Source organism: Centruroides sculpturatus, unplaced genomic scaffold, assembly GCF_000671375.1.
Source record: "Centruroides sculpturatus isolate CEXI.00-Female unplaced genomic scaffold, Cexi_2.0 scaffold17, whole genome shotgun sequence".
Classification (NCBI taxonomy): Eukaryota; Metazoa; Arthropoda; class Arachnida; order Scorpiones; family Buthidae; genus Centruroides; species Centruroides sculpturatus.
Window position 1 is genome coordinate 410,389 of NW_019384462.1, and position 25,020 is coordinate 435,408.

Here is a 25,020-nt window from a genome sequence, read left to right on the forward strand (position 1 = left end):
ATTAAGACAGGATTTTTAATAAGTTAAAACACGTTGCCAACAGATGGCGATATCATCTACAGTATTATAAACATTTTGAACCACTCCTTCGTAATTAGTGCGTAATATTAGTGTAAAATATGCTTCTTAAGATGATCTTATTTAAGGTCCTGTCAAGTCTCCTATTAGATATACAGGAGAGTACTTTTTTAATTCAGGGATAAACAACAAATTGAAAGTAGTATATAAGGGCCTACATAAATTGTATTTAATTTTAAAGCGTAAAAGTATAATTTAGTAATCATTTGTTTACATTTAGAGAAGAAGCGGGGTTCAAAAGACATCTGAAATAAGATACTTGTTTATGTTTTACTAATTGAAGATAAATTATTTTTTAATGGAGATGGTGTTTTTTGATCAAACTGTAGGTTACAACATCGAATTTATTAGTAAATAATAAGAAAAAAAAACAAAAAATTTCTGTTTATAGATTGTTAAAATTGCTCTTGATTGATAATTCTATCAAACAAAGCATATTTNTAAATATAAAAATATGCTGCATATCCAAGTCTAAAAATATCTCTCTATGATAAGACATTAAGATTTTTCAGAAGAAAAAAAGGCAAATAATAATAATAATAATAATAATAATAATAAAATTATTGATACTAAGTCGTTTTTCGAGATGGAAAAATTATAATATCAAAGGAAATATTCTATTAAAAAATTGAAGCGGAGGAACATTCGATTTATCATTATTAACGCAACATTAACCAATGTCTTTTTACAGAACGCGATTAACCAAACATTTATGTTGAATTTATGATTCAAAGTTTCCAGTTGTTATTGATTTTCCTAGTAACTTCGGAGGATACTTCGAAAAAAAATTATATAAAAATGTATATAAAATAGAAGACAAGAAAATCTTTATTGAAAGATTTTGCCGTGAGGATTAACGTTTATAAATTTTAAAAAAATGCACTAAGGGAAGTAAAATGTATACTATTATTGTGGTAAACCCTCGATTTAACTTATAAAAAATTTACAAATAGAAATTGCTAAAAGGTTGGAACAATGAGACTTTGCACATTTTAAGTTGATTAATTAATGTATGTTTTTAATACACACTCGATTTAACGGATTCTCGGCAATCGCCAGCACCCTTTTCCTCGCAATTAGTTCGTTAAATCGAGGGTTTACTTTATGCATTAACATACAAATTATTATATTAATGTATATTAACATCAGTGCCATCTTAACGCATAGAAGGTCGCCCGGGCCCCACGTTAATTTATGCACGGATCAGAATTTAACACAAATTTTTCGACCATCCGCCAGTTGTGTAGGCAGGGCCGGGGGGCATGCCTGTACAATCGGCTTTGCCTAGGGGTCTATAATGATATTAAGACGATCCTGATTAATATATTGTATATTATTATTATGTATAACATAATTAATTATATAAAATGAAGCAAGTACATTTATGATAAAGCACAAATAATATAAATCTACATTTCTAAATATTTATGTTATGATAATTAAAAGAATCTATCAAGAATCATGTCTGAAGTAACATCAAAATTCCTAATATATCCAAGTTTTAAAACAACCAAAAACTTGTAAATCTAAGATACTACTAACTTGTACAGTTTCAATTTGAAACGTGTAAACATACACAATGTGTCTGAAAATATTTGAAAGCAAGTACGAGTTCATAGTTGTGCAAATAAAACTTACATAATGTAAACGCGACACAAGTAACATTATGCAATCAGACTAATAGATTGTAACTTGTTACAAAACTGTTTATTCAACACATTTTGCTTGTAATTTGTAACTTGTAAAACTTGTAACAACAGCAAACATTTCATGCAATAGAACCCCAAGTCCAGATGCCAAAAGGAAATTTTATAGTTCATTCGTTTCTATACTTCTCCAAGTATAATAAATAATTCTGTAGATCCAGAAAGATTCCAAGTAAATTTTTAATTACATTTTTTTAATGATAATGNTGTATGTTTTTAATACACACTCGATTTAACGGATTCTCGGCAATCGCCAGCACCCTTTTCCTCGCAATTAGTTCGTTAAATCGAGGGTTTACTTTATGCATTAACATACAAATTATTATATTAATGTATATTAACATCAGTGCCATCTTAACGCATAGAAGGTCGCCCGGGCCCCACGTTAATTTATGCACGGATCAGAATTTAACACAAATTTTTCGACCATCCGCCAGTTGTGTAGGCAGGGCCGGGGGGCATGCCTGTACAATCGGCTTTGCCTAGGGGTCTATAATGATATTAAGACGATCCTGATTAATATATTGTATATTATTATTATGTATAACATAATTAATTATATAAAATGAAGCAAGTACATTTATGATAAAGCACAAATAATATAAATCTACATTTCTAAATATTTATGTTATGATAATTAAAAGAATCTATCAAGAATCATGTCTGAAGTAACTTAATTCTGAAAATATGAATTACGAAATGATTGTTGTTGTAAAATTTTTAATTGAATATAATTAAAAATTAATTAAATATATTTTTAAAAATGTTTAACGCGTGTAATTGTAAAATAATTGTTAGTTTTTAAAAATTATATTTCTATGATTTTATTTAATGAAAGAAATTAAGGTATCGTTGGGGTCTTGTGTAAAGTTTCTGTTACTCAAATTATCGATATTTTTGCGCTGTGCAGGATGGATGCAGAAAATTATTTAGGGGGCAAAGTTTGCAGACAATTATATCAATAAATTTTTATTTAATTATTTAATTTTTGGTTTTTCTAGGGGTGGACAAATGCCCTGTTTGCTCCCCTCTGCGGGGCCCATAGTAATGTGTAAGACTTTATAATGATAATTAATTTATTAACAGTTTTTCATCGCTTATATTACAAGATTTCATACAATTTTTTGAAGGATTTTTATAAAAAATTCCAAAAATATTATGTTTTTTTAAATTAACTTTTCATCTTTTCCTCATTTATTTCTTGGAAGAAAACGTGTTCAGTTATGGAGATGCGTTAATGTAGAATTTAATTACATTTCACATAAATTAAAATTTAAAAAAAAAGAAAGTAAGTAAGTAATAGTCTTATTGACTGTCGTGCAATTCAACTTTTCTATTGCTTTTAAATTAAGTTAACTTTGTGCGTTATCTCGAATACTTTATTAATATGAATGACTTTACTTTGTTAGATTTAATTATACTAAAAATTTGTTCTTCTTTTAATTATATTCAGTAAAACGAAATGAAGTAAATAAATTTTATTAAGACAGGATTTTTAATAAGTTAAAACACGTTGCCAACAGATGGCGATATCATCTACAGTATTATAAACATTTTGAACCACTCCTTCGTAATTAGTGCGTAATATGAGTGTAAAATATGCTTCTTAAGATGATCTTATTTAAGGTCCTGTCAAGTCTCCTATTAGATATACAGGAGAGTACTTTTTTAATTCAGGGATAAACAACAAATTGAAAGTAGTATATAAGGGCCTACATAAATTGTATTTAATTTTAAAGCGTAAAAGTATAATTTAGTAATCATTTGTTTACATTTAGAGAAGAAGCGGGGTTCAAAAGACATCTGAAATAAGATACTTGTTTATGTTTTACTAATTGAAGATAAATTATTTTTTAATGGAGATGGTGTTTTTTGATCAAACTGTAGGTTACAACATCGAATTTATTAGTAAATAATAAGAAAAAAAAACGAAAAATTTCTGTTTATAGATTGTTAAAATTGCTCTTGATTGATAATTCTATCAAATAAAGCATATTTTTACTTTCCCAGCTGTTATATATAACAGAGGGAAAGTATGGCGATCGGTCAAAAAATAACCCCAAGATTTTCACATTTTTGGACCTAAGACACCTTGAAACGTCGAGAAATACAAATAAATAAATAAATAAATTCAAGGATTTTACTGTATGCATGAACGTTAGTGTGGGTGTGTGTGTGGCACAATTTTGTTCACCCTCTTTGGAGCTTAATAACTCCTGTGCTTTTTGTAGAAAATTTCTTAAATTTTGCAGGGAGGTTTGTGTATTAGGGGATTGATATTAAATTTTACTGGTTGAAGGTCGAGGGGATGGGAGATAAAGGGGATCCTGTGTCGTATTTCGAGTAGGGTCGGACTTAATGACGATTTTACTCGTTATTAGAATTTATAATTTTTTATAAAACCCATCCCTGCCTTCAAAATTAAGTTTTTTGCCATTTTATAATAATTAAAAATATAAGAAGTTTTTAATAATAAAATATCATAACAGATGACGCTACAGACGCAGTTTTAAATGCCGGAAAAGTTAAGCAACTCTTTGCTGGATTTTTTTCTATTACAATAGGCATATGTAGCTTTAACTTGTGAGCAAGGAGTATTTCTAACGAAGGAAAAATTTGAGTTTATTCACATAATAAATTCAAATTAGCAAATTTATGTAACATTAATAATATGGCCAGGACAATAAATATATTTAAAAATTCACAAAATAATTGAATAATCTGATTCATTTTAAACGCTTTGAATCAGATTCTGGAATCTTCAAACTCAAATTACATCCGATTCTAATCGAAATACAAATCTGAAACTTTGAAAGCATACACAAGGCATTTTAATGTTTCAGGGGCTGGCTTCACCTCACCATCTTCCCCACCTTGAAACCCGAATGTAGAATTTAATCATGGCGTGTGTGCGTGAATACACTGTAGTGATGTTTAAGGTAAATTGAAGTATCTCAAACAATAAGAATTATATATACAGTAGTATTGAGGTCGACATAAGTTCGAGTGTGTTTGAAAGTCGCGCGATAGTGATGTCGTGTTCAACGCAAAATTAATTATTTTGTACTTAAAATTCACAGAAAGTGACAGCCAATATTTTATAATTCACGGATACTGAAGGGTTCTTTATATAATATTTGTAAAGAATGTCTGTTTGCAAATATTCATTAGCACTTTACGTGGATGGCACTATTTAGAGGGAAATTATGTCAAGAGTCACTGTATTGAAAAGCTAGAAAAGTTTTCTGTGAATTTATTTAAAATAAATGGAAATTCACAAGAACTCTTACATAGATAATAAATGAGCTTTCATATTATTCTTTCATGTAAATCTCCCATGCCAATAAAGAATTAATTGATTTGTTATGTAATAATAGATACACATTTAAGTGTATTTATTATTTCATTAAAAAAAAGTTGCTAAACTTTCCCAGCAGCATTTAAAATTTTGGTAATGCCATGTAGTATCATATTTTATTAAAACAATTTTTTATATTTTTAATTATTATAAAATGGCAAAAACCTTAATTTTGAGGGTAGGAATGAGTTTTATAAACAATTGTAAATGCTAATAACGAGTAAAATCATCATTAAGTCAAACCCTACTCGAGATACACACGACCCCCATTATTTCCTATCCCCTCGACCTTTAACCAGCAAAATTTAATAAAATCAATTCCCCTAATAAACAAATCTCCACGCAAAATTTCAGAATTTTTCGACAAATATAACAGGAGCTATTAAGCTTCAAAGAGAGTAAACAAAATCGTGTCACTTGTAGTACGACGTCACAATAATACACACTTGATTTCCTATACATTATTTATATTTTTTGCTAACAAAATAAATAAATTATTAATTAATATTACAGCTTAATTTTACTTTTAATAATAATTGAGTTAAACACAATTTTAACTTAATGGAGCCATTTTAATATTATCCATTGTAAGGTATCATATAAATAGAATTTTTACTAAACTATCGGATAGATCTTTGTCGTTCAGTTATCATTTTCCCTTCAAAATAAATCAAGGATTATCTGGATGTTACCGGAGAGATAATGGTTTGGACGATTTCTATTTGAAAAGATGGAAACTACCTCTGATTTTCTGAGTGCAACAAAGGCGTTTCTATCAGACTCTTGGGTCCGATAGAATGCAATGGCAACAATGGCTGCAGATAGCGACTCTTTTTTGAATGTGTCTGTTTATTCCAACTCCCTTTATGACTCTCTATTGCGACAGTTATAAAGTACAATGCACTTGTTTAATCCCAAACATTATCTTTATAGCTAAACATTCAAAATTTATCTTTTTATTGCGCCATGTTCTCCGTTATAAATCAAGGCTGTGATGTATCTTTTTTTTCTAGTTAATTACTTATCTATTGTATTTAAAGACTTCTCTCTCGAGATGAAATTTTAGAAATAATTTCTTAAATTTTTCTCGCCAATATTAAAATATAATTAAATATATTTTTAAAGAATGGAATTGTTTATCTGGGCTCGATTATGTGCGTTTTTTTCAAGTTTATTATTACTATTTTACTATTCAAGTGGGGTTGAGTATAAATTAATTAATTAAGGAAAATTCAAATTATAAGTTTTTAATTATTATAATTTAAATATTTTCCATTAAAGATAATTATGCTAAATTTTCCTGTTCCTGTCAATATGGCGCCATCTTCTATCAAAGTATACAACTAGTTGTAAATAATTATTTTAAAATTAACTTTTGTAAAATATGTTTTAAAGGAAGAAAATCTTAAAATACCAGAATCGATATAATCAAAATTTTATTTTATTTTTTTTTTATTACTTTTTCTTCTAGTTTGCGCATTACTCTCGTGATTTAATGCAAATTGTTAGCATCTGAGTTCGGGATTAGCATCACCTTACTCTGATTAAATTTTTTTCTTTCCTTTCCAAACGAAAAACTTCTCCATTTTTAATATAAAAAGTTAAGCTTCGATACGCTTAGAGACAGTTTTATAAATATTTTTTTATTTATGGTATTTTTCTAAAGGAAAAGGCTAGTACAGTATTATCAAAACTAAACTGTTAATCACTCCTACTCCTCCTAATAATAATTAAATGTGTATAATAACAATTTTCTAAGCTAATAATGCGTGTATGTACACTATGTACATATATTTTTTTTTTTAATTAAGTTGTGTAAGAAAAAGAAAGTTGTGGTAAAAATATCTTTTATTAATTATGAAAAAAATTCCTTTACTACAGGGGAAAAAATGGCGCTCTTATTTAAGAGTGAAAAAAAAATTTGATTAGCTGCGTAAATAATTTAGTCGAAAGTGTTCTTTATTGCTTTAATTAATCATTAATAACCCGAGGAACTATTTTAATTATCTAAAGAACACATACTTTCAAAAAATATTTTTAAATTTATTAAAAATAATTTAATTAATTAATTATTTTTAAAACATTCTATAAAACTCAANAATTAATTATTTTTAAAACATTCTTTTTTAATTTTTTTATATTAAAATATTTTTATTTTTTTTAAAAATATACACCTTCTATTTGTGTTAGAAAAAAATATATAGGCTCTATATATACAGTGACCTTTCGTGTCAACAAATTCTAAGCCAGAAAAATTTTTATTGATGTAATTTTCGGACATTCTGCCACTTCAAGATGGCTGTAAAATGATTTAAAATCGAATTTTTGAATTATTAAAGTTAATTAATTAAACGAATATCGACAGACAGACTGATTAATATTTGTTTCTTGATATCAAATGGTTTTTTATAGTATTTATCGGCTTATTTTTTTTGAATATAAGTGATATAGAATATATACCAAGACCTTTCGTGTCAACAAAATTCATCTTGAAAGAAAAATTTTATTGATATAAACTACTTCAACAATTCTGTCACTTCAATATGCTTCGGAACTGGTTGAAACTGGTTCAAAATATCCTCATAAATCATACATTCATTTTATTTTTGTTATTATTTTTTTTATTAGAATAATGAATATTTATTTATATATATATTTTTTTATTTAAATATTTTTCGAAAATAAATTAACGAAAATAGGGATAAAAGAATTAAATCAATGCAGTAGAAAAATATAGATATGAAAAAATAAGCCGAAATAATTAAGGCAGAAATAATTTCCCAATTATAAAATATGGAAAAAAATCAGAAATTTTGCAAATGGAATGGAGGATGAAGAGATAGAAGCTTCAAACGTCGGAATAAAATAAAATAAAAGAAAGAATACTGAAGAAGAAGAAGAAGAAAGCGAGAAATTGAACTGCGGTCGAAAGAATAAAAATAACAACCACGGAATAAATTTAAAGAAGAAAGATTATGATGAATTTCAAGCTTCTTTTTATTATTATGTATTGTGAATAGGTGAAGCACAAAACTTCATTTTTTTCTATAAGCCACTACGGATAATTTTTTTTCGAGATTCCTTTTTCCCTCCCCTCTAAAGAAATCGAACCGAGTAAGGTATATTATGAAAATAAAAATGTTTTAGTTTTTAATATTCCTTGTTAAAACGCAAATAAAAGATAAAAATACATTAAGTTTCCTGCATTCGTACTAAAGAAGATTTTAATGCAAATATTCTATTATTATTTGTGTAGAGATTTATACATTATGCATTAATGAAATAGTATTGTTTGTGGTACGAAATATACACACAAGACAAAGCAGAAAAGTAAAGTTATTCGTGTTGACAAGAATGAACACGTTTCAATTTCTATTGCATGCAATTAATTACTCGTGTAATGTAAATAGATATAAGCTTACATAAACACGCGCATAACTACATAGATGGCAAATTTTTTTCATAAATATTTATAAGACTTAAAACATATTTCTATGCAATTTCAATATTTGTGTTTACTTTATATTTTGCATTGTAGGTTGCTCGGTAGACTTCATGTGGAAAGCTAATTTAAATTCAAATTTTTGTAACTTTTATGCAAACATAAATAATTCATTTCTAACGTCAAAAATTTCATTTTTCTTTTGAAAATACATTTTTTTCTTCTTTCCAAAAATTCAGGACCTACTCATTTATTCGGAAACGGTCAACTTTCTTTCATCGCTAATCGAATTGTGACAAAAGACTTTCGGTTCGAAATATTTCTTTCAAACATTGAAATCAGATCCATAGAAAGTCTAATTTCAACTAAATATTTCATATTCTTAATGTTTTATGTACTGTACTGTACATCCTTTGCCTTTATATTCTATAGCAATCAACTTAATATATTGATTTATATTCTGAAGATCTCCAAGTTCTGTACTGACCTTAATAAGTAAAATAGCAAAGGATAAGATTTCAATTCATATACCGCTAGATAATACATAATTAAACAAATGGAATTTAAAAAACAAATTAAGGAAATTCTACTTTCTTCGATTATTTCAAAATAATTTATAACAAATTTTAAAATGATAAATTCTTAATTAATTTAAGCTTTTATAAAACTTTACGTCTTAGCGTTAAAATTCTTTCAGATTATAAATAAATTGTTTTATTTTTCACTTTTTGCAATATTAATTTGTCTATAACCAAACAGCGTATCTCCCAACTGAGTTGATTGTTTATATTATTCTTTTTTTTTCTATTTTTAGTATTTTTTCTTTAATTTTTTCTTTATTTTTTTTTCTTGAATTTTATATAAAAGCAAAACTTCATTATACCTGGTTAGATTTAAGAGATTCTACAATGGTTGCGTTTTTCCCAATTAACAAACTTTCACCTTTGTAATTTGCATTCAGTTTTTTTTAAATTTTAATTTTAATTCTTTTTTTCTTGTGATGCTTATTGCTGAAATTGTCAATGGATGAACTAATTTTCTTTCTTCTCTCAAACAACACTCAAACGTTGCAGGATGTCTTTCAATTTCTTGCTTTTTCTAATCTTTATATGCAAATCCCTTTCTAAAGGTTGAAACAACACGCCAGGTTTTTCTTTCCTCCGAAGAGATTTAAAAGAAAGAAAAAAAATTACGGATAGACAATCTTCGTTAAGAGCTCTTTCGAAACATCATTATCTTGGCAATGAGTTTTAATTGTCAACAAGTCACTTGTTTTTCTAACTTTTGTTATATAAAACCGAATTTCCTTAAAACATCATTAAAATATTTTAAATTTTGAAATTAAAAATTAATATTTTCTTCCATTTAAAACATAAAACAAATAATTTTTTCTCGATCCATCCCTTAGTAAAAGTGAAATTTGTAGACGGTAATGTCGTAGGAATAAATTATAAGAAAGGTGAAAAGTGGATTCTGGTATGAAAAACAATTTCCTTCTGAGAATTGTTCTTTTAAAGAGTCAACAAGTGTCAAGGAAGATCATATTGAAATATAATAATACAAGTTGGATTCTGTACCTTTTATAAGACCAGTAGTTTATTGGGTGCTCCTATACATAATGCATGGACTCACAATATGCTCGAATGTGGTATGAAGTTGACAGCAGTCGTATCTAAATTGAATTTTTAGCGGATACCGACAAGTCTAACAAACAGCTGAATGCCAACTTCACTGTGTTATTCGATACATTATTCACACTCTAAATTTTTAACCATACAAACAAAAAATAAGTGATCATAAAAGATTTAATTTTAAGTCCGTTATTAGTTGTCTGTACAATGAGATATTTATAAATCTGACATTTTAAAGGATGAATTTTGCATCCGAAACGTATTTCTTAGAGTTGTCAATAGGGAGAGATGTGCTTGCGTCATAGTTGGAGAGCCACGCTGGCGACAAACACCAACAGCAACACAAGAGCTGCAGACTTCGAGCTGAACGGTTCACACGTGGCTATGTCTCCGAGGGCAGCATTTTACGTTATGGTGCTGTTATTTGATAGCATGATAACAGCAGCAGGTACGTAAATAACAGTTTTCAGCGTTAGACAAATTTTACTGTCAAAGATTAATGTCAAATGCTAGCGAAAACACCTTTTTGTTTTTTAAGTGTTTACATTCTTCCCCCCTTAATATTCTCTTTATAGAAATTGTAGTTTATTATATAGGCCTATATATGTGTATATATGCCAAGATAGCTCGTGGTAATTAAATAATTTATTTTGTCGTGTAGATGGAAATCCGATTAACGAATTCATTCATCGATTTGTTTAAACCGTACTGTTTGTCAATTAAGCGAATTTGTAGTCAAATTGAAATGTCCAGGTGTTAGTGATGAATGTTTGCATTAAAGGGATACATGCATACGAAACAACTGGTGTCGTCAGCACATGATATGACTATTTATAAACTTTGCACAGTCGAAATGTGCGAGAGTAAAGTCCGACTTGGTAGATTTGTAGATATTTTACCGGAGAAGCTGTTTTTTTTCTGTTGTCTCTTCAAAAAAAAAACACACACACACACACAAAATTACAATTTTAAATCTCCGGTTTTTTACTTATTTACCTTTTCTGCTTAGTGTTTCTTTTATTTTTTTGTTTGGAATAAGTTATATAAAATTTTATTTGTATGTTTACTTTGCATATTCTAAGTTTGATAAGAGTATTTGAACTTTAATGTCGTTCTATAAATAGTCTAATATTATTTATTGATCATACGCAAATGTTCTGTTTTCTACAGTAGCGCATCGATTATTTTGCAGAATTTTAAAATTGTAGATTTTACTATAATATAAATTGTAAAAAAGCGAATTGAAAAAAGAAATTCTTCTTCGTCACAAGGAAAAATATATATCGAAAGAAGAGCGTGTATAAGTAAAATCGAAAAAGATGGCACAATAGAGGATTGAAACTAGCTGTTGTCGAGTCGGAAACTCCGACGAGGAAGAGATTAGACCAAACGTGTCTATAGTAACTCGACTTCGGAAATCAGTATAGCAAATCACTTTCTTCTAGGTTTTTCACATTTTCTAAAACTTTCTCTTTCGTCTTTCACATAGACATTTGGAAGAGAGAAGAGAAAAATCCCTTCTCTATACATTATGTAAGAAAGGAAAAATTGACAAAATGGAAAAGTGAAAATTTATACAGTAAATCAGGATGATGTGTGGTCTACTGGATTTCTTAATTTTCCATTTTGTCAAGAATATTTCTCAAAAGTAATCTCCATCGGTGTGTTTATTTAAGATTTTTACTAATTATAAATTGTTATTTTAGTTTGGAAGTTTTATGCTTATTATCAGTTGCTGATTTCCATTATCGAAATATAAAATAGCCGGAAAGAATTTGGTTAGTATAGTGATCAAAATATGCTAAAAATAGCATTGATTAACCTTTAAATAGTAAATAAATATCACGAATTCGAGGAGCCAAAAATAATGTTACTGATGTCACCGTGATTAAGTTTAATATGATGATATCCGGTATCGATTTAAAAATCCTCTCTATCCGGCCATATATTACAGCATTTTTTTCCACATCCCAAAGTCAGTTCCTATTACATAGACTCAAATCGATAGAATTGCTTAGAAAGACAAAAATTGTTATCAATTTTAACTTGCAAAATATCGATATGGTCACGGATTAAAGCTTTATATGAGGATAAAGCCAATGGATACTGGAAGAAAGATCTGTTTATCCATCAGTTACTTTGGCACTGGTTAAATCTAGGTTAGATTTTAAGTTTGAAACGGAATTCTGCTGACTGGCCAAGCTTATCAAAATCCTTTTACGAGGTGCGGAATAGACTACAGATAAAGATATATGTAGTCGACAAGACATAGATGAACAGATAAGTTAGTAGATTTACGGGTGGATGTAAAATTTACAAAGTACATAGTAAATTCCGGTAGGAGAAAGAGGAAATCGTAAATCAAACCTTTCCCTGTTATTTGGAGAAGTAATAGAATGTAACAAAGATACTTGACTAGGTGTTAGCTTATCTTGGATGTCCAGATGTGGTTAGCCCAGGGCGGATATATCCCTTTTCCATTGGCTTTTAATAGCCGAGTTTTACTGTTTATACAGGTCCTATATCATTGGATTTGTCTTCGAAAGGGTTGTTTGATTGAAGGATCAGTCAGGTCTGCTAAACTGAGATAAGCAACTTAAATATGGATCTCTTGATTTCATTTAAGAAAAAAAAAATGTCTTATTAAAAATATGTCTGGTTTATATTTCTAAATTACTATTTAAAGTCTGGATTAAGAACGGAATTAGGAGATATTCATCAGTTTTAATGATATTTTATTGTAGATTTTATGTCTGGGCGTTCGGATTTTGAGGAAAGAAAGATAATTTTAATGTTAATATACTGTATAAAACTTAAAGATTAAATAACAATTACTGTAGGTTTTTAAAATGTTATCGTAATTTTGAATTTTATAGACTCAAGTGTTGACTCTAGACATTTTTCTTTGGGGAAATATTTTCTTATAAAAGATTGGTTTGGGACCCCCTGTCAGTGTAGGTCTTTTGACAATTGCCTTTTTTGCCCATAGGACAATGCGCTACTTCTAAAATGAGTTTTTTTTTTAGTGTCAACTATGTTATATATTAAATGACACTGAAAGTAAGTGAAGAATTAACATAAGTGGACTCACATTATATCTAAATATTAAGCACAACTGAAGTATAAACAGTTTTAACTATACATTAGAAACATAAAATGTGCTCTAGGCTATTTAAATTTGTCGAATTGTGCTCATTGACAATGCTTTTTGATGGTCTATCGATCACTAGAAGATCCCAAATGAATCTTTATTTATTTAGTTACTTGTTTTTTTTTCGTTCAATCATAAATTTAGAAAACGTTGTTGAAAATTTTTGTTGACATATAAAATATTTGAATAGAAGAAAATTTTTTTCGTTTAGATGTCCCTCATTAATTTCTTTGTTTTGTTATTGGCGAAATTATTGGTGTGTAAACACCTCATAAGAAACAAAGAGACGGATTCATTAAGAAAAAAGCAAAAGGTTTAATGATCTATATTCATAATATTCCGATTTTTATGAAAGGAAGAAAGGAGTGGTTATTTCTGATATCTTTCTTTTGTAGAAAATTCAGTAATGCGATGTAGAAAATGTCATTTTTGCTTAGTAGTGAGCAAAAACTTGTAGGATCATCATTTATCTGTAATTGTAATGTCAAAACTGTCGATAAAAAGCTTTTTTTTCTGATAGATGAATTAATATAAGCTGATAGACGAAATCAAAAGTCTTTTAAGGGTCCTAATCTTTAAAGATGTGATATCGTCTTCACAAGAAAACGTTACAAAAAAAAGAAAAAAAAATTTCTAACGAAATTCAAAGCCTCTTTAATGGACATATGAAAATGTATTGTATTTATTAATTTATATTATTAATAATAATAGGGAAAAAATGGAAGTAGCTTTATTGCTTTAAATATTTCAACTTAAAAAAATGATAAAAAAAATACCTTTAATAGTATAAGAAACTTGGATACTTTAGTTAATAATAAGGCGGTTATCTATTGAAATTTCTACTGGCGGAGTCTATTGTGTTTGAAATTTTATGGAGAAAATAGAAAATCTTCAAAAGTTTAGAAGATATTTCTGAGAAATATTAAAAGAAACTGAAAGAAAAAAAAAATTTTTTATTTTCTTATTGATTTTTGAAAATATTTTTATATTCGTCAACAGTAAATTAATCTTTAAAGCAATACTAATAATAAGAATTTAAATAAATAAAATGTTTAATATTATTATTTTCTGATAGAATTATTAATAATATTATTTTATTTTTAAAAAATGTTTGCTAAGTATTTTTATTTAGCAGGAAAGGAGGGAAAAAAATGTGTTATGAAACGAGTTTTTTCAATGCGTAAGTCTCAGTTACTATATTTTATCAAATAGCTGTCTGGCTGTAGTTACTCGGAAATTCCAACAAAAATAAGCAAAATATAAAAAAAAACTTTAAATGATTTTAAAAAATGAAATTCTTTGGAGGCCGCATATCAGAAGCCAATTTTACGATGTTTATCTCTCGTAAGTTTGTTTTGGAAATTGCGTAAACATCTTTTGCCTTCCTTCCATAGAAACTAACTTTGTGTTAGTCTCTGCATTCCATTTAAGGGAATTTTTACGCTTTTAAATAGTTAAATTGCTGTAAAACTTGTTTTAAACGGATACAGTATTATGGAAATGGGAATGGAACGAAGTTAACATAAAAAAACTATTGTGAAAATGGAAATGACAGGAAATTAATATTAAAAATTCAAATACCAATTTTTCGAATTTATTATTATTATTATTTTATAAAACATATTTTAAGTTTTTAAAATAAAAATGCNGCAGTTTGCAGTGGCGCTTTATAGCTTCGTGGGGCCCAGACAAATTTGCATTACGGGCCCCATATACAGTGTTGACTGTAGACATTTTTTTTTCATAGGAAATTTTCGAGGGAAATATTTTCTTATAAAATATTGGTTTGGGGACCTTGTTCGTGGGAACCCCTTTTGCTCATAGGATAACGCGCCACTGTCAGACAGAATCCATTGATGAGTATGGTTAAGAAGGCCTCCTTAGTGCCTACAGGACGGAAATGAAAAATAAATAAAAGCTGACAACATTGTTGCTAGACTTTTCCGGCATTCTTTGTTTTTATCCCTAATAATTTCTACTATTACCTTTAAGTCTTCGGATTGTTTCGGGAGATATTAAGGGCGTGGGATCATATCTCCCGAAGAAATGAACCGATTTTCTTGAAATTTTCTGAAAACGTTTCACCTTAATATACTAATCTTCAAGCAAAATTTTATAAATTTTCGATCAAAGGTACGCGAGTTATTAAGCTTCAAAGTGGGTAAAATAATCGTGCCCTCTCGACATAAGTTGGGATTTTAATTTCTGTATGTACTGTACACCCATACATACAGAAAAAATCCCCAACTGTTTTTGCATTAGTCGACGTTTCAAGGTTTCCTGAGTCCAAAAATATAAAAAAATCTTGCGGGGAGTTATCTTTTGACTGGTTGCCATACTTTCCCTGTTATATGACGATCGGAAAGTAAAATTTAAATTAAAAAAATACATTATACTTGTAATTAATTTCCGATTTAAAAATAATCTCACCTATTCTCCTTATTCTTAAGTTTCAATACACAAAATTTGGCTTTAAAAATGAACAAGGTTAACCTTATTGAGTTGATAGCCTATCTAGACTTAAATAAAAGCATTCAATGAGTTCGACCTTTACTTTTTATAATAACTTATTTAAACATTTAAATTTAAAATGCCTTCTGCTCGTAAATGATATTAATTTAACTTTTTTAAAAAAATTTATTTGATTTGTTATAAAAATGAAATGCGAAATTAAATCCTAAAGCAGTATTTATATTACCGCGCGTTATAAAGCGATCTACGTTCGTGTGTAATTTTAATAGTCAAAATACGCCTTACCAAATCTAGTAAATCGACTTAATTACACAAAAGAAAGTATTTTTGGAAGAACACAGGTTGATATGCTAAATTAAACAAGGTTCTGGTTTAATTTAGTTAAGCATCTGCGTGTTTTCTGCAAGCCATATGTTGCTTGTAAAGTCGCATGCTTGGATCAATCAAGTACTCACAACCATCTGGTGCGAGCCGTGTGATTGGCGAAAGAACACTTTAGAAGCAACACTAACAGTCGTATTGGATTCTGAGATCAGATATTTGTGGCAAGGAAGCGACTTTTTGACAATTTAACTGCTTTCCAGTCGTTCTGACTCGACTGTATCGAACAGGAGTCGTTTGTCTTCATTTCTGAAAGCAAATCTCATTCATGCTTCCTCCAAGTTTAACAAACTTCTCCATTGTTTTTCGTCGCTTGATACTAAAGTTTAATAACTTCATCTGCAAATGACTTTCTTGTTAATGTAAGATTATGAATTAAAATTTTTTCCAATTTCATTAATTTTTTTTTTCCTTTAAATCCTACTTTCTCTCGTTACGGTCTGCATACATTAAATTGCAATTTTATCTATTAATTAATATAAATGTTCTGTGAATTTTATTTAATAATTCTTATTTTAAAAAAGACAATTTTTGCGCAATTTATTATTTGTTTTGTATTGTATAATAAAGCGTGGACGTCCGCAGAGGGGGCAAACGTGACACTTACCCCTCTCTGGAATAGTGTAAAAAAATTCCTCAAATTATAACCGTAGAAGTGATTGAGATATGTAACATTAAACCCTCGATATTACTCTTTTTCTCTCTTAAAAACCCCCAAAAATTAATTAAATAAATAAAAATTTATTGATGTAATTGTCCCTAATCTTTGCCCCCCTCGGAAGTTTTTCTGTTGATGTCCACGAATGTAAGATTAATTGCTTAAAAAATAAGCATTTAAATTCTAATTTTTCACAAATTAAAATAAAAAAAATTCTTTTCTTTTTATTTACTCCATTCCACGATGTTTTCCTCGGTTTAAAGATCGCCTTAATTTACCATTCATGTCCAATTTAAACTTCCTATTAGGCAAAATTGCATCAATTTATTTTTTATAACTCCATTTTCATTCTCCAAAGGAATAATATGTTGCAAGATATATTAATAATTTAGAGTAATAGTTTATTTATTTAAAAAAAATAAATAATAAATTTCCATTATATATTTTTCTAGAATTTGTCTACGAGTAAAGTGAAAACAATTAAGATCTAAAGGTTCGGACCCCATCCTGATGTTAGTATTGTCGTATTGCTCATCTGCTGATTGCATTCCCCTCCCATTTGCGGTCAATGTAGTTACTCCTAGCAACGGTTGGCACGGAGACAGAGATGAGTTGTAATTAAAGAAAGGGAAAAGTAAAAGAAAAAGGGAGTGGTTTTCACTGTACACTCTCATTCACTTCTTTCTTTCTTTCTTCAGCAATGAGCAGCCTCCAGCCACGTCACAGAAATCTTTCCAATCTTATGAACTTTATTGTCACGCGCGGTCAGGTGCGAATCGAAATTGTTTTCCTTTTATATTTTAAGAATTATTTTATATATTTTCATCATTTATTTAACAAGAAAAGTTCCTAACTCTTCATTAATTTCCAAAGGACAACTCAATTAAGGCAAAGTTCATACGAATGTAATAAATAATTAACTCTTAAGATAATGATAAACATCTTAAGAATATAATTTACATTCCTTAAATGGGAATAATTACTTTTATAATTTCTTCCTCTAATCATAATTAACATTTCGTTAAAGTTAAATTTTTCTTCTTGTTTACGAAAAATGATAAAGATGTGAATTTAGGCGAAGAATTAATCTGCTTAACTCCCGAGTTTGAAAGTTATTAAAAGTTACTTATAAATAAGAGAAGGCATAAAATGCAAACTTTAAAAGATCACAGTTTTGAATTAATGTTTCGGAAATGCGGTTTCCTTTATAATGAGGTGAGAAAAGAGAGAGAGAGAGAGCGATCGTCGTTGCAGATATTTTCACAAATCGCTTGTTTCAGCCTTCTCAATTAAAAAATGTGCAAATGGTGTTAAATGAAACGTTAAGAGAACAAAATGCCAAAAAGACCATTAAAAGGGAATGCGCATCAGCAAGAAAACATTTAGTAATTTCTCATCCATAGCAATATGTTAGTGCTTAACTCCATCTGACGCTTCTTACCTCCTTCCAAGTAATTACATGAAATTTTCCTTCTTGGCTTTGTTTTTTCCCCCTTCCAATTTTTTTTCTAAAAACGAAAATATCAGAAGAAAATAATAATAATAATGAATCTTTACCAATCGTCGTTAATTACTTTTCGTTTTATTATGCAAGAGCTTTAATTTTCCAAAAGTTCTGTGTGCATGTTGTTTTTTTTTCTCTCTTATCAATATTTAAAGCCAGTTCACGATAGATTCTAAGTTTTAATTTTCATTTAAATTTGTTTGATGAAGAGAGAAAAGTTTTTAAGTACAGGAAACAGTTGATTGCAGCAAGAAAGTAGAATCTTCTGCTCGTCCATTCTTATAGAAGCAATCAGATGACCGAGCTGCGGGCAATTTGTGCTACTCCTTCACAGTAATATTCTCAGTCCTTATGCCAGTCATTTAACTGTAATAAACTGTTCTTTTTCCATTTACTGTTGGAGAAACTTATACCATTCACTCTCACGGTTGCTCTTTTAGCTTAATAACTACTTTTAGACCATTACCTACAGGTATACGAGGACACATTGTTCTAAAATTCTCATTAAATATCGTCTCAGAAGTAACTAATTAACCGGGAAGAGCAACGTGAAAGAATTTTTCGTTTCCTCAAATTCTAAAAATACACAAAAATATTCGCCTTCCAGCATAAAATTTTCCCTTTTTTAAATTCGCCAAATGTTTAACACAATATTTTACAAAGTTTAGTGTAAATTAATTATTCGAAGAGACTCGTTTAATTGAAAACAAAAGTATATCTTTAGGAGGTTTAGAATGCAGTTTGCAGTGGCGCTTTATAGCTTCGTGGGGCCCAGACAAATTTGCATTACGGGCCCCATATACAGTGTTGACTGTAGACATTTTTTTTTCATAGGAAATTTTCGAGGGAAATATTTTCTTATAAAATATTGGTTTGGGGACCTTGTTCGTGGGAACCCCTTTTGCTCATAGGATAACGCGCCACCGGCATTTTGAATTATTAAATATAAATAAACTCGTAGAATTTTTACAATTTAAGAATCTACATATGTAAAAGTCAAAATATGTATGATGTTAGTTAGGTAAAGTGTTCTGTGTAGTTCAATGTATCCGCACCAAATTTGGCACGAATACTCTTCGACATCCTAGAAAAAATACTGTGGGGCTTCAAACTCCAAACATCCTAAAGCTTAGTAGCGCGTTATAGCTTCATGGGGCCCAGGCAGATTTGAATTAGTAAGTGTTGACTTACTAATTGAAAATAATCGGAGGATTCCTCAAAAAAATTCTCCCGAAGATATTTTTCTTCGGGAGAATTTTTGGGGAATCCTCCGACATCCTCGTTCGTTTTTTAACGCGACCTCTGAAGAGTTTTTAAGTTCTGCGCTGCGCCACACCGACAATCTAGACTCACAATCTAGACTCAAATTTAAATTTCGATATTCTTACTACCGTAATATTTTATAAAAGATTAGTTTGGATCCAGTGTTGGTGGGTGACCCAGGCAATTGCCCTTTTAATAATGCACCAATGCCCACCTTCTCTTAAGCCCGAGCCATTTTTTTGTGTTTTGCAGTTTCATTATTATAAATACTCGGTTCAGTAAGTGTACTTTAGTTACTAACACTGTTTTTATCACTCTCTCCCAACCTAACCTAGCCAATTCCCCATCCACTTAAAGTCCGAACAGCAGGCTATACTTAAACGCTTAAAAAAATACAGTACAAAGTACAACCATCTCTTATTCACCTAAAGTTCACTCCCCTCTAAAGCCCGAGCAATACGGAGCACGTGCATCTAGTACACTATAAATTGGTTATAAATATTCGTGTTTAAACTTATTTTTTGGTGTTTTTTTTCCTCTTTATAAACTCGTAAATTTTGTCAATTCGAATGAAGTATTTTCGTTAATTCTACATTAGAATTTTTATAATAAAAATATTATTATTCGCTTTACAAAATGAATTTCCACAGATTAAACAAGGTAAAGTTCATTATCCTCATTCACATATTTAAAAAAGGGGGAACTTATCTTAATTACCATTCCGTAATATTTAAAATAATGTCATTCGATGTTGCACTGTTAAGTTATTTTTTTTAAATCGTGTTCATATTAATTACTTATTTAAAAGCTTAATGTAATTCCTAGATATGAACACAATAAAGAATTATATTTAAAAATAAGTCGAAAGCAGTTGAAAACATTTTCATGTTGGGATGAAATTTTCCATCTGGCATGCTTACTGTAGAAGTACAGCATCTGTTAGTTCGCATCAAGTTGTCTTCAAATATACGTCTTGATAACTGCGGGATTGTCAGCTGGCACGTTTACCACAAATCCTTAATTATTGAAATAGTTAGTTTAATGGAAAATGTCGGAAACTATAGCATTTCTTTTACTAAATAAAGTATTTTTTTTTTCACGATAAACAAAAGAGGTGAACGTGTCAACTATAATAAATTATAACGATGAAAATTATCGATGATATTCTGTCGATAAAAGAAGATCAGATGGAAAATTCTCACGTAGCAAAGGTGAGTAATGTGCCTGCATTCTACACTCAACATGCCTAACGACTTAATTAAAGAGCTCTCCTAGGAAAGAGAAACTGTCAACCACTTGCATCCTCTACTAATCACTTGGCGCTTCACGGATGCTCTCTCTGTTCCCATTGGACGAAACAATATTTCCTGATGGATGAAGCGCTTGATTAACAATGTTAGAGACAGAGAAAAATCTTTTAAAAAATGACCCGGATCAAGGAAATGTTTTATATTTAGCAATTTTAAGGAGAAAAATTATTTTTAAATTGTAGAGGAGTATTAACATTATAATTAGTATCATGTTAACGAAATAAATCAAAATTATTCGTGTGTGCCTGGGACTAATTTGTGCTTTTTTCATGTAGAATTCCTCCTAAGATATTTGTGGATTTGTAATTTATCGTTACTATAAGTACTCTCCTGTATTACATTCGTTTCCTTCATTACTCACTACTATAGGGGAGGGGGGAATATGATTAATGGTGACAGGAAAATACTCTTCTTACTGACAGGTAAGCAAACATCTTTCTTTCATTCTTGACCTCGATATGTTGCATTTATCTCATTTTTTTCTGTATTATCTGCAAGAATTCTACTACATCTCAAATTCTGCAATTCCTTTGCTAAATCTCTTCAAGTAGAATTTACTTTTATTTATTTTTTTCGTTCAGTCTTTTCTTCGATAAATCTACACCAATATATGTAAACATACTCAAAAACTCATCAAAATAATGTCCATAAATCTTAAGGAAGTAACATTAAAAAACGACAATTAATTTTTATGTAGAAGCAAAAATACCAGAAGTTTGTAAAGTACCAAAAATATCAAAAGTTATAAGTTTGAAATTTTATTTTTCAGAGAAACCAACCGTGAAAGTAGTAATCATTTTTTAAAATACTTTTTTTGGAGGGGGAAGAAAGCGCACGTGTTTTTAATTATCTTTTATCTTAAGTATCGTAGTGTGATTACCATAAAAATCGTGACATACAAGCATGAATTTATAAACTTTATTCTCTTATAGAACTATTCTCCTAATTAATGTGTAAATTTATTCTTTTTATTTTTATAGTATGCATGTATATATATATATATATACATTAAATGAATTAAAAATATGACTAACGAGCAATTATTTATTGTGACGTCGTCACAATGCCGGGCTGCAAGTTCGTATATAGTTAATTAGGGCCTTCTACCTTCCTCTGAGGCTTCTATATCTGGTCTCATCTTTCATCTAACTCCGTTCTCGAGATTAAGGAAGGACAGACAGACGGACAGACGAACGACAGTGGTTATTCGTAGGTCTATAATTTTTTCAAACTGCAGCCCCAATAAAGGTAACATTCTCAGAATAATGACGGATGCTTTCATATCAATGGCAGTATGTATTCAGGATTTTGAGAAGGCTAAAAATCCTGAATACATCACTGATATATATATATTAAGTATTTAGTAGGCCCTACATATATATGAAAAGGAAAACAGAAATAAAGGAAAACTACTATACAAAAATTTAAACAAAAATAAAAGGGAAAAAATTTAGACTTTTAAAATATTTTTAAAGTTATTGTTACGTAAAGCATTATTTTAGTATAAATAAAGTTCGAATTTTTGTTGAAATGCGTGTGCTGTACTTTATATTCAGATATTAATAAAGACAAAAAACTTATAAAGCAAAGGAAAGGGAATAAAATTGCTTTTGGATTGATGTTTTTTAGATTTCTATACGAAGAAATTCTCACAAATCGAGATCTAAGAAACACAAAAGAAACTTTAATCATTTGATTTTTGATAAAGAAAGCTTTCCCTTTCCCTGTTTATGTATTTAAGAAGTAGAAAGAAGACTAGAAACAGTTGTATTGATGTCACGTAGAAAATATAAGAAATATAAAACTGTGATCAATTTTCATAAAATTCTGCAAAAAATATATGTTATTTCTTTATGACAATAGAATGGGATACAAAAAGTTTCGACTTATAAATTCAAAATGATAACAATATTTTATGCCCACAGAATTCAGGAAGTATATTGTAAAATTCTATCTATTTTGCGTTTACAGTACAATCAATGCTTTTATTCTATTTACAGAGGAGTGCAAATGTAGGTATAGAGTTGTTATTATGAAAAAAACATTTATTTTTATGCATAAATTAAATCACAAATAAGAAATACGAAATAATAAACGATTAGAATAATAATAATAATAATAAACACCAACACGAGTGTCTGCAGAGGGGGGACATTTGGGACGCTTACCCTCCATCGGATCGAGTAAAAATTCTAAAAATTATATTGGTAAAAGTGTTTGAGATGTATACTTACACTCTCGACCATGGGACACTTTGTCTTAAAAAAAATCCAAAAATTAAATTAAAATGTATTGGAATAATTAGGCTATTTGTCTCCCAACTTTGCTTCCCTGGAAGATTTCCTGCTGACTCCAAACATATATGTTTCTCAGATTTACAACTGTATACCTGCTTTTTCACCCCGTTGTATATCATTTAAATCATTTAATTACGTAAAGAAAATAAAAATTTCCATTGAAACTTCCAAAGAAAGATGATGGTACCGAGTAAGAGAGTAGGTTAATAATTGATTTTTTTTGAAGTTGTTATTCGATTTCTTTATAAAAATTCCTTTACTAAGATATTTTTAAGTGATTTAATGTATATATAAGAATCTTAATTGGATCTTAATGTTTTAAGTTTCAGTCGCTGCTTAGGCCAAGAAAAAAAAATTAGTTTTGTACTCTGGTTATCTTTAACGTTTCTTGTAAGTTGTGTATGGTGTTTTTAAGTATTTATTTGTATAAAAATCTAGCAACGAGTTGCGTAACTTTCCCGGCTTTTAGGAGATTTTATTTAAAAAATAACATTTATATTATTAATCATAATAAATAACTAAAATTGTATATGGCACCATCTGTGATGAGATTTTGTTATAAAAATTTTATATATTTTTAATTATTATAAAATAGCAAAAGACTTAATTTTGAGGGTAGAGATGAGTTTTATAAAACACTATAAATGCTAACCACAAGTAAATTCTTCGTTAAGTCTGACCCCTCACGAGATATATCACGTGACCACCCCTATCTTTCCATCCTTTCAAATTGGACACGATTCCATTACTTTCCCTTGTTATATATACATAACAACCGGAAAAGTAAATATGTAAATTTTGCATTTGTAAAGCGTATTTTATATTGTTTTATCATAATTGAATTCAATATTACACGCAAAATTTGGCAAAGGAAAGAAAATATTCGATTGGAAACATTAAACGATGTCAAAGATAAAATTGTTTTAATGATAACTTTGCTTGTCGATCGAAGGTTTTTTGGAAATGGTTTTATTAATAATCTACAGATAAATATTTATACATCTCCTCTACGAGCGGCTGTGAGTTTTATTTCTATTTTCTACATCTAAATAACGAAAACAACGTTATAAAAACTAATATTTATTACATGAAATTTTTATAGGAAAGAGTCGAAAGTAATTTGAAAAGTTTATATAAATAAAGTAAAACTAAAAAATATTTTAATACGTTAAATTTTAAATGAACAGTTGATGTTTCGAGAATTCTAAGCGTGTACATAATCTCTATAAAACGGCCCCTACAGCTTTAAAGAATTGGAATATCGAAAGTAGTAACGCCTAAAGGTAAATCAGGAAAGCTCACAAGATGGTGAACGCATTAAGACACGATTTCTCTGTTGAAATTGCCTGTAGGATGTTTCTCTTATGTCCAGCCATTCTGTATCTAAAAATTGCTAGAGTAATATTTGACAATTTCTGTTTCAAAATCTTGGTTTTCGTGAAGACGTTCTACTCGATTCTCTTCTAATTAAAAGCTTGTCTATCCGTTCTCCATGCTAATTAGCGAATTATAATAACCCCGAGATAAATATTTTGTTTTTAAAATTGTTAAAGAATTACAAGATGTAATTTTTATTTTCTTTAAATTAAAACTTACTTTTAAATATTACTTTTCTGGCTGTGTTATAAACGAGGGAAAGTATGGCGATCGGTTAAAAAAAAAATGATTTCCTCCAAGAACCCAAGAAGTTTCAAGCTTTCCTAAGTCATTCAGGGAAGCTTGAAACGTGGATAAATGCAAGAAAGTGGGGGATTTTTCCGTATGGAGAG

General features: G+C 29.1%; 1 protein-coding gene across 3 annotated transcripts in view; it reads left to right on the forward strand.

Annotated features, from left to right (window-relative positions):
• The first annotated feature begins 10,459 nt into the window (after positions 1-10,459).
• LOC111620886 (sushi, von Willebrand factor type A, EGF and pentraxin domain-containing protein 1-like) overlaps positions 10,460-25,020 on the forward strand; it is a 68,932-nt gene continuing 54,371 nt past the window's right edge. For all 3 annotated transcript variants that reach the window (XM_023362891.1, XM_023362892.1, XM_023362893.1), the window contains exon 1: positions 10,460-10,663. In XM_023362891.1, the coding sequence (XP_023218659.1) occupies positions 10,504-10,663 (160 nt within the window). In that variant the 5' untranslated portion in view covers positions 10,460-10,503. The remainder of the gene's footprint in view (positions 10,664-25,020) is intronic.